Here is an 11,028-nt window from a genome sequence, read left to right as displayed (position 1 = left end):
ATACATTCAATATTCATTGAAAGTCTGGGAAGTAAATTCACCAGCATTATCAAGTCTAATTTTCTTGATTGTATAATCGAGAAAATTGATTCCTCAATTTTATTATTTGAGCAAGTAATCTTGCAAATGCAACATTTCGAGTTGACAATAAACATACATGTGTCCATCTGCTGGAGGTATCAATCAATACCATAAAATATCTGAATGGTCTACATGGTGGATGGATTGGTCCACAAATATCACCCTGAATACGTTCAAGAAATATTGGTGATTCAGTTTGGATTTTGGCTGGTGATGGTCTTATAATAAGTTTTCCAAGTGAACATGCTTTACATTGAAACTTATTATTCTGAAAGATCTTCTGGTCTTTCAACGGATGACCATGTGTATTTTCTATAATTCTTCACATCATTGTTGAACCAGGATGTCCTAATCGATCATGCCAATTAGTTAATATTGAAGAATTATCAACTATCATGTTTGATTCAATGGGACTTATATGTGTATAATGCAATTCAGTATGGAGCATTGGTAGTTTTTCAATCACATATTTCTTTCCTGATTTATATGTGGTAAGACACATATATTTCTCATTCCCTTCATTCATTATTTGTGTATCATATCCATGTGAATATATATATCATTAAAACTCAACAAATTTTTTTTCGATTGTGGTGAATACAAAGCATCATTGATCAAAAATTTTGTACCATTAGGTAACAAAAATTGTGCTTTACCACATCCTTTAATCAAGTCTACAGGACCTGATATTATATTCACCATTGTTTTTGTTGGTTTTAGTTCCAAGAAATATCTTTTATCTCAGAGGATAGTATGCGTTGTACCACTATCAGGTATGCAAACTTCAGCTTGGTTCATAGCATTTTCCATATTTGAATTTCAAAAAAAATATGCAATGAAATAAAATTACTAACAATACATTTATAAAAATAAAATACAATACAATACATATTTAAAAATATAACACACTATAAAACATTATCATATGAATACAAGAAAAATAAATTATTGTATATTTATATTCCATCAGTATATTGTTCATTTTCAGAGAAATCATTAAGAAAATCTGCAGCATCAATATTTTTCATTTCTATCCCACCAACATATTGATCATTTCTAGAGAAATCATTCAGAAAATCAGCAGCATCAAAATAAGTTGAATTACTCTAACGACCACTGCGTTCAGTGAAGTTGGTCTCTTTTTCTTTCCCCTTTATCGATTCTTTATAGAGCTTGCAAAGGTGCTCGGGGGCTCGACAAATACGAGACCAATGTCCTGGAGTGACGCATCTGAAACAAGAACTTTCAAATCTTTTCGAGTGATTTTCATTAACACTCATGTTCTCTTGATGCCATTTCAGTGGGTGGTTCGTGACTCCCTTTTGAGATCAGTTATAACAATAACTATCTCGATTGTTTTCAAAACCACGGCCTCCACGTCCACGACCACGACCACGACCTCGACCAAAACCTTGTCTTTGAATTTGATTTTGGTTTTCATGTTTAAATTCATTTTTACTTACATCATTTACTTCTGGAAATGCTGTTGATCCAGTGGGTCGGGACTGATGATTTCTCATTAATAGCTCGTTGTTTTTTTCCGCCACAAGAAGACATGTGATGAGTTCAGAATATCTCGCAAATCCCCGCACTCTATATTGTTGCTGTAAAGTTACATTTGATGCGTGAAACATGGAAAATGTTTTTTCAAGCATTTCCGATTCTGTGACCTCATGTCCACAAAATTTTAGTTGCGAGATTATTCGATACATCGCTGAATTATAATCACTGACTTTCTTAAAATCTTGGAATCTCAACATATTCCATTCATCACGGGCGGTCGGAAGTATAACTTCCCTTATATGTTCAAATCTTTCTTTCAATCCTTTCCACAGAGCCATGGGATCTTTTTCGATGAGATATTCACATTTTAAACCTTCATCGAGATGTCGACGCAAAAATATTATAGCTTTTGCTTTTTCTTGTGATGAAGATATACCATTTTCTTTAATGGTCTCGCTTAGACCCAATGACTCAAGATGCATTTCTACATCGAGAGTCCATGGCATATAATTTTTTCCCGTAATGTCGAGTGCAACAAATTCGAGCTTTGTCAAGTTTGACATGGTGGTACTAAAAAAATTATGATGCATTTTATTAATTAATGAATATTGCAATACAAAGTAATGGATAAACAATAAGTAAAAACATTCGTAAAAATAAATAAAACACACGAGGAGGATATTCTCCAATAACTACAAGACTCGTGAGTATGATAACCAAAGTAATTAAAAATAACTTTGTGAAAGACATCTTCTTTTTTCTTCAAAAATCTGATGAAGAATAATTTTAGAGAAGAAGAGAAAGTTGGAGTGATTGAATGTGTTTGTGAGATCATATTTATAGGGCAAAAACTAGCCGTTTTGTTACCGTTTATGATCGTTGGTGTACAAGAAAATAAATGTATGTATTTGTATAATTTTATGGTAATAATATGGTGTATATAATATTAGTAATGTTTTAAATAATTATGTATATCATATCACAATATTATAATGAGGTATCATAAGATATTTTGTTAAAAAACCTTATAGACTTTTATACTTGTCGTATCCCTTACCGGGAGTGTGGGATGTCGTCTTAACATCCTCCCAGGATTTATAACAAGTTATTTGAAAATTTTATTTTTGTTATTTATAATAACATTATATTATATATTAAATATATAAACAATAAATAAATAAACAATAAAATAAATATTATTACTTCTGTTACCTTTTTCTTCTGTTTTGGAGCTTGGAAAAATATGGAGGACTTTTAGAGCTTCGTGCTGATAACGTGTTGTGAAAAAGTAAAAATTTACGGTAAAAAGTAAAAATCTCAAACTCTCAAAATTATCACACTACACATTTTATAATATTTTTCTCTCAACTCAATTGTGATTTTCTTCACAAATGAGAGATCTATTTATAGAAAATTTTTACAAATAATCCAAAAATAAATTACATCATTACCTTCATCATCACACACAAATTTCAATATTCAACACCTAATTTTACCTAATTTTCAACATTCAAATATTCAACATTCAATATTCAAATATTCAATATTAAAATATTAATTTTCAACAATTATTATATATGTGGAACCCTTATAATTAATGAAGATGCATTGAAAGAATTGTGCCAATCATTCTTTTGTGGCATCCCTCATGACATATTCGTTAATTTTTCATAATGAACATGGTATTTCATTTTGTTAATGCTAATCTTTTTTAGGACAATGGAACCCGCGACGAGTACTGTAATGTCCGCTTACTCGTACAAATGATTAATGTGTTTTTGTCGTTTGTTATGTGCTTAACGAATTCATTATGATTCACATGAATGAAGCCGCTACTACTCATTGTATTATGTATATGGACCTATTGACATCGATTGATATATTGATATTGAAATTGAATATGGTTTCTATATTGTTCATGGTATATTGAGAATAAATATGTGTCTAAATAGTGATAATAAGATGTATAGATAAAGTAGTGTAATGGAAGTTGGTATTGAAATGCAGGAAATGAGATGAGAATATGACAGTTCTTACGGGTTTTAGCATAATGATTTGGATATTGATCCAAATTATGTGAGGCCATAACCATTAGAAAGCTAAGTTATAAGGCTACAACTTTCAAGTTTTGGGTTTTTTCAAATCATTGTGGAATACAAGCCAAAAGTGCTCCGAAATGTATCGTGTGTATCGTCGTTCTTGTACTGACACATTTTGGGAGAATGAGCATAACTCTTTACTCGAATATTCAAATGACATGAGGCCAATTGGAGATGAAAGATAAGATATAGAACTACAATTTTCATGTTGATCGCCTTTTCAAATTATGAAGGAAAGATGTTCATTTTTAGCAAATACTGATGAGGCTGTGTGCAGGAGGAACCCCAACAATCAAATTTAACCGTCCTAGCGCCCCTATACTAAATTTTAGGTATTTTAACAAGAAGGCTCGTGCTGGGGCGGCCATTTTCAACCGCCCTAGCGCCCCTGGACAAAATTTTGAGTTAGAAACATGATTTTTGTGATTTAAATCGATAAGGATCGAGGGTTTCAGTTATTTGCACCATTTCACCATAAAAAATAAAGGAGAAAAAAAGGGTTTGCAAAGTTCTTTCTCTCAAGTGATTCTCCATCTTTTCTTCTTCTTCAAATTAAAGCTAGAATTGAACTCTCCACCACAAGAGCATTTTTGGGTTGTAAGTATTCACCTATTGAATGTTGGTTTTCATATGTAGAAGACCATATAGAGTAACTTTCAACCATATACTTAAGTATAAAGATAGTGATGGAATTATTGATGTATTTTACAGTGTAGGACCAGGGAACTTTATTCTACCAGTGTTCTTATGCTTGGAAAGTAAGTTGTCATATTCTTGAAGTAATACATGAGTAATATTATGAGTTTCAAATGTTTTCTATTGATTATTGTTATATGTACTTTGTTAATATGTTTATTGATGAAAACATAGCACCATATGAAAGATCATGAATGTTCAAGAGAGGTGCTATGTCATGACATGAAAATGGTACGAAACGAATGAAACACGTTATTATATGATATACGAGCTCCTTGACATCATAGGTAGTTTTAAGCCCACCAACCTATTGGCCAATATATGTTTATGGATCGTGGGGTTGTCACAGGACACTCTGACGGTCATCACAGTAGTAGTTATATAATAAAACAAGCACAATAGTAAAGGTCAACAAATGGGGCTCAAGTACAAAAAAAGAACTTGTTTACATGTTATGAATGAATATATGATATGAAATGATTTAAGAATTCATTGTTGATTACGACTTTGATATGTATGTTCCTTCTACGTATGTTGATATGTATAAGTGTCAACTTATTGAGTTTTATAAACTCACGTAGCTCATGTAATACATGATCGTGTACTAAAAATGAGTAGGATGTCGGTTCACCAATGGACGCTTGTGAAGTGTCTTACCTGGACAAGAACCTGGACATGCTATCGTCAAGGCTTCCGCATATATGTATTATATTTGATTTTATGCTAGGGTTTGAAACAAGTATTACGTTGTCTATGTCTATATGTATAACAATGAAGGTGTTTGTTCGTACATAGAATGGATTGAGAAAAACTGTGGACGAAATGGCTATCTTGTGATGATGTTGATGTAATTGTGTTTATGTTCATATAACTGAGTTATGGAATATATATTATATGATTGTAACTGTTGCTTGGGTTATTGGATCCTCCAAATATAGGGATAACATGTCAAAATTTTTATAAACCATCAAATTAGTGTCATAGTTTTTTATTGTTCTAGATATAGGTATATCTATCAAACTCTATTTTAATTATGAGTGTAAGTACCATTAATTAGTCATGTCAAGCATAGAAGAATGGTGTTACAAGTACCCTTTATTGTACACTGATTAAACACCAACCTAACGTAATGAAATATAAATTACGCTAATCAAATAAATTACAATAAGCAAACTTATGTGTCCAAAAAAATGTTAGTAGAGTAGTGGTAGCCATTACCATTTGCCGAACTTTGTTAATATTAATTAATTAATGAGTAGGTGACCATCAGTTGTTTTCATGAGCAGGAGAAATGTAGCCACCAATAAACTTGATCTTTACATTGTTGATTTTCCAAGAAACGATCACCTGCAACACACTCTACCCACCAACTGAAATTAATCAGATTTTAGTAGAATCTTAAAACAGGAGACTAAAATATATGATTTTGTGGTTTGGTAGGAGACAGTGTTTGGTTAGCATTTAAAATTCTTATTTAGCACCAAATTTTACACTGATTTGCTGAACGAAATACACGAAGCGAGCATTATGTTAAATAGTACAAAGTGTAGAAAATAGGATTAAAAGACGAGGCAAACTCTTAGCATTCCAGGTAATAAAATCAGAACAATCAAGTATATATGTTAAGTGGGCAAGTGTTATTTCCCCAATTTTGACATTTTGCTTCAGATTTCTTCGTGTATGTACTTTAATACAACAGTAACAAAGACATTGCTGTGTCATGATGCCAAATTTGTCAAAATGCTGCCCAGCCGGTTGCAGAGGTTCTAGTAGACCCTGGATCAGCCGCGGAAGGGAGACTTTTCTGCATAAAAGACAATAATAACCGTTAACGACGTGAAATGCCTTGGCCGACTATGTTTCTGAGTGAAATAACGAAGCAGATTCAGTTAGTTTAAGCATTAAAAAATAAAAAACACCAGATACAACAAGATCTAGATAATATTGCACCAACAAAAACAAAACAAAAAACTCATAATGCGGAGAAATCAACATTTAAAAAATCTCACACAAATTCATTACACATCGTATGTGCAAATCTAGTGTAGGTGGGAGGAAATTTAGCTTGGAATATGTGCTTGTGACATTCTAAAATTGCTTATAGAGAAAAAATAACACATAAACCATGCCAATTCGCACTATAAATCAGAACATTGAAAATATTACCTCAAGATTAGAGAAATCTGATAGAGGATCATTTGAATCCCTCGCATTGTCCTTGCTTCGCTTCAGAGCAGACATATGACTGGCAGATGCCATCCTAGCAGCAGCAACAGGATCATTAGGTGGCGGAGGAAGAGGAGACCTAAGTTTCCCAGCTCCACTGGGCGGGGGAGAAAGACCAAGAGTTTTAGATTTTCCAGTTCCAGTAACTGCTCCAGACAATCCTGCGGAAGAAAGCATGCCCGTTCCACCGGATGGCTTATTTTTCACATTTATTCGAATTGTTTCACCTTCCTAAAGACCAAACAACACACAATTTGGTCCATTTCAATTGAGAACAGGGAGACAAAATGATCGATACAAATGTAATGGAATTCAAAAAAATGATTGAAATTTCAGGAAAAAAATAACATGATAGGAAATTGTAGAATGACAGACTTGTCTTGATAAATACGTAGAATGACTCCTATGTGGATTTGTTAATAAACTGCTAGTATTTAGTTTTCAGCATAATAATTCTAGAAATTATTTAGTCCCAACAAAGAAATGGTAAAGTCACAGTGAAAATTTGTATTTGTTTTAATTTGATGATCTATAATAAGAATAATAATAATAAAATATCTTATTGAAAGTTTAATTTAGTCACTAATTATTCGTAATACTATTTTAGGAGAAGTTTGATCTAGCCCAAGATTTCTGATTTAATATTCATGATTAAGCTAAAGACATCAGCTACATACACTTCTAATTCAACATTATTTCACAAAAGCTCAACAATAATGAATTTGGATGCATATTGTTGTTATCGGTGCTTTATTGATCCTTATTTGTTGTAATTATGTATTCGGTTATGCTTTCATGATATGTACGTCATGTGAGTCACCTCTTGGTTCCTGCAGATCAAAAGTGCTGCATGTAGAGATGCATGTGAGCCACTTCTTATTTATCTATGGTCAAAGTATTGCACGACGAGGTCTCATTGTGAATGTTGTTATGTTTTGTCTATCATTTGAGTCACCTCTGCGGGTCAGAGTGCTGCATGTGAGGAGCATGTGTGTCACCTTTTGTTTCCCTATAGTCAAATTGTTGTATGATAGATATTCTGATATGGATTATGTTATTTCGTTCTTGAATTCTCGTATCTTATATGCATGTGTATTTATTATTTGTTCTTGTGAAAGCTTTCGTCATCATCCTTTAGATCAAACTAGTGGTTGGATACAAGATTGTACTGAACAATTTTGATTTCAGGTAATATGTAGAATATGTAGAAGAGATTAATGAGAATGAGGATGACGTGGAAGAGGATTCGTAGAGCTTAGAGACTTGAATTCTTTCAGTTTGAGTTTTTTTAGTATTCATACATTAATTCTTTTCAAATATTTTGGCTAGTTCCTAGAGAGACTAATTTGTTATTCATTGATTTGACTGAGAGATTGACATAACATCCTTCCGATAAATAGATTATGGTTATTTTAAATTTTTAGTCCTATATGTCGGTTCGATTGGTTATCAGTATGATAAAGAGGACATAAATTACTATAAATTATTGCATGTGTTTTGAGTGTGTAAATCCGGGCCTTACATTTAAGGAGAAACATTCAGAAAATCACACGCAGACAAAGTTATATTTAACAACTATGCAACAATGTAGAAACCAGCTAACACACACAACTGCCGGGAATTAAGAGATACTAGCAAAAAATCAGCCATGACACAAAACTTAAGCTTGCAAAAATACAGAATCCGGCGTATATATTTGGTTGACAGTTAACTCAATAACAAGCTAAAACATGCAAGGAACATTTCCTTAATCCCAACCTTCAATCAATGCATTCTAAGTTTTCATCGCACAATCAACTTATTCAGAAATGTCAAATTCAAGAATTCAATAATTATATATCTATACACAGTATTTCCCTTAAAGATGCGGCTAATTAAACTTTCCATTTTGCAAGAAAATAAAAGGATAGAATTCATAATCATAAACACGCAACAGTAAGCTTCAGTAAGTAATATACCGCAAAATAAACTCACCTTCAATCTGTGAACGGCGGGATGAATATCAATATTCCCCTCCTCAGCCCCTTCCCCACTACCACCACCGCTCCCAGGCTCATCCCCTTCCCTCTTCACGTACTTCTCATGATCCGACAACGCAACATTGAAATCAAACGCTTCGTTCCTCTCATTAAACCCTAAACCTATGAAGGCATGCTTCCCACCCCCATCCTCGATCATCAAAACAAAATATCGGGACGAATCCAGCACCGATTCAACCGCTTTCTCCCTCTGCCCCGGGTTCACGAAGCAGGCGGCGAATAATTCAGCGGAATTGGGATCCTCAAGCCGGATCTCACATCGAGTTTTACAGGAAACGACGCGGAGACGACCCGACCAGATCTTGTCGGAATGCAGCCACTCGCCGCACTTGTAGCCACCGCTGGAGGGGCGGGGAGGGATCTTGAAGACGGAGACTTCGCGGACAACGAGGAGGGTGTGCTCGAAGGTCTCTTCATCATCATCCTCGTACGACATGGTAGTAATAGTATTCAATCCAGTCGCATTGAGCTGAGTTCAGACCAGAGGTTTTTTATCCCAAGGACGCGTGTGCAGACAATTGAATGTTTTTTTTTTTTTTACCCGGGCCATTGTTTGTTTTACCATTTTGTGACCCGTTTGGGTCACGGGTCAGGATCGACGCAACCATTTTTTTATTATATCATTTTAAATGTTTTTATGTATGATTGTTAAATTTTTAAAGATTAAATATTATTTGAAATTATTTGCTCATGGCTAATGAATTTTTGAAATATTAATATTATTTATATTGATTTATGTGTGTTTTATGAATTTCAAAATATTTATATCATTCATAATGGTTTATATATGATTGTTGATTGATTAATTTTGAAAATTTTATATTATTTATAATAATTTGTGTTTATTTTTTATGACTTTGGTTGAGGTTTTTCGACGACAAGATCTCGTTTGATGACATGTTAGATATAGTGGAGTGTACAATCATGTTCGACAATTTTAAAGTAAATCACACTAAATAAGTTTTATTCGTCTTATTTAATTTACGAACTCGGAAAGATGTATTGTAGGTGAAGATAATTGGATTGTTGACCGATATAAAATCCTAATCCGAAAGTTCCAAAATCCAAACTTAAATGAGTCCGGGATCCACGACCCGAATGCTTATGACTGGTAAAAAGACTATTTTACCCTCGCATTTTTGGTTCATAAAAACCTAATTGGATTCCAAGAAGTCTCGCATCAGGTTCTTGGTACTTGGTAAGAAGTGGTGGCTTGGAATCGGGTACGAGACCTCTGAAGTTTCAATCTTTATTTTCATCGATAATCGAGTTATCGAAATCACACTAGAATTGCACTGTGAAAGTCTCGAGCTTTGTGGGTTGAGTTTTTACGGTTTAGGGTTTTTTTTTAAAAAAAAAAAGAAAGAAAAAGGTACTGATTTGCTTATTGCAGGCGAAGTTTGGTGAAGATGTATCTACAATTTTACATCAATGAAAACGGCGACAAAGTTTACACCACAAAGGTTTGTTTCAAATCGATTCAGTGTTCGTTCTGTTTGGATTCTGTTCATCTTTTGTACTAGTGAAAAGATAAAAGCTCATTCACGTTTGGAGCCTGATGGACTGTTTATGCAACTATATCTCTGTGCAGAAGGAGTCGCCTTTAGGTTTGGCTACACAATCTGCTCATCCTGGTAATGTTGCTGAATCCATTTTAGGCTTTGATTCTTGTGTGCTGGGGGAAATCATTCAATAATGGAGTGTTTTGAGTTATTTTTGGTTTTTTTTCCCTCCTGTCATCTTAGTGTAATGAAAAACTATGACCTGAATTCTTTTCTTTGGCGACATGATTCTGCTGGTATTCTGACTTTGTTGAATGAGACATTCATGCTTATTGGTAAATATGTTCTATTTGTATATATACTCAATTATACTTGAGCATGAAGCATGTCAACATAACCTGAGCTGAGAATATAGATTAGAAGGGGCGAAACAAGACAGGACTTCACATTCCCATTTATATGCAGCTCGTCTTTGTTATGTCTAAAACCTCGAAATCTTTTTGATTGTACTCTGTTTTTTGCCCCCTGGGATGCAGCACGTTTCTCTCCTGATGACAAATACGCAAGACAGAGGGTTCTTCTGAAGAAACGCTTCGGTTTGCTACCAACACAACAGCCACCTCCTAAATACTGAGTCTTCTGTTTTGAAATGAAAACATTTGGTATTTTATGTATTAGATTAGAAGTGTGAACTAAGGACATCGACTGGTAAAGGTCATTCTTGTTCAATTAATGGATTATTTTGCATATTTTTTGACCCATTAAATTTTATGTTGATGCTTTAGTGCGGTGGTATGCACAATGAGTATGAGTCATATTGCTAAAAGATTTGGTTCACATCCGCTTTGTATTGCATGAAATGATTTTGATTTTGATAAGTTT

General features: G+C 33.7%; 2 protein-coding genes across 3 annotated transcripts; one reads left to right on the top strand and one right to left on the bottom strand.

Moving 5' to 3' along the window:
• Nucleotides 1-5,938: 5,938 nt before the first annotated feature.
• LOC140973425 (uncharacterized protein At1g03900-like) lies at nucleotides 5,939-9,155 on the bottom strand. The gene is made up of 3 exons (XM_073436197.1): nucleotides 8,580-9,155; nucleotides 6,546-6,836; nucleotides 5,939-6,183 (listed from the first exon to the last, which is right to left on the bottom strand). The coding sequence occupies exons 1-3, from the start codon at nucleotides 9,078-9,080 to the stop codon at nucleotides 6,115-6,117; spliced, it is 861 nt and encodes a 286-aa protein (XP_073292298.1). The 5' UTR covers nucleotides 9,081-9,155; the 3' UTR covers nucleotides 5,939-6,114.
• Nucleotides 9,156-9,795: 640 nt separating this feature from the next.
• On the top strand, nucleotides 9,796-10,895 carry LOC140972158 (H/ACA ribonucleoprotein complex subunit 3-like protein). 2 transcript variants are annotated; one of them, XM_073434626.1, is made up of 4 exons: nucleotides 9,796-9,867; nucleotides 10,038-10,107; nucleotides 10,236-10,278; nucleotides 10,683-10,895. In XM_073434626.1, exons 2-4 carry the CDS (start codon nucleotides 10,054-10,056, stop codon nucleotides 10,778-10,780), a joined length of 195 nt encoding a protein of 64 aa, XP_073290727.1. In that variant the 5' UTR covers nucleotides 9,796-9,867; nucleotides 10,038-10,053; the 3' UTR covers nucleotides 10,781-10,895. The 2 variants fall into 2 exon arrangements, with proteins under 2 accessions (XP_073290727.1, XP_073290728.1); XM_073434627.1 differs by having other exon boundaries at nucleotides 9,854-9,959.
• Nucleotides 10,896-11,028: the final 133 nt, after the last annotated feature.

The sequence above is a fragment of the Primulina huaijiensis genome, chromosome 3, assembly GCF_012295235.1.
Source record: "Primulina huaijiensis isolate GDHJ02 chromosome 3, ASM1229523v2, whole genome shotgun sequence".
Taxonomy (NCBI): Eukaryota; Viridiplantae; Streptophyta; class Magnoliopsida; order Lamiales; family Gesneriaceae; genus Primulina; species Primulina huaijiensis.
The sequence above is the reverse complement of the archived record's forward strand: the minus strand, read 5'-3'. Positions and strand labels throughout refer to the sequence as shown.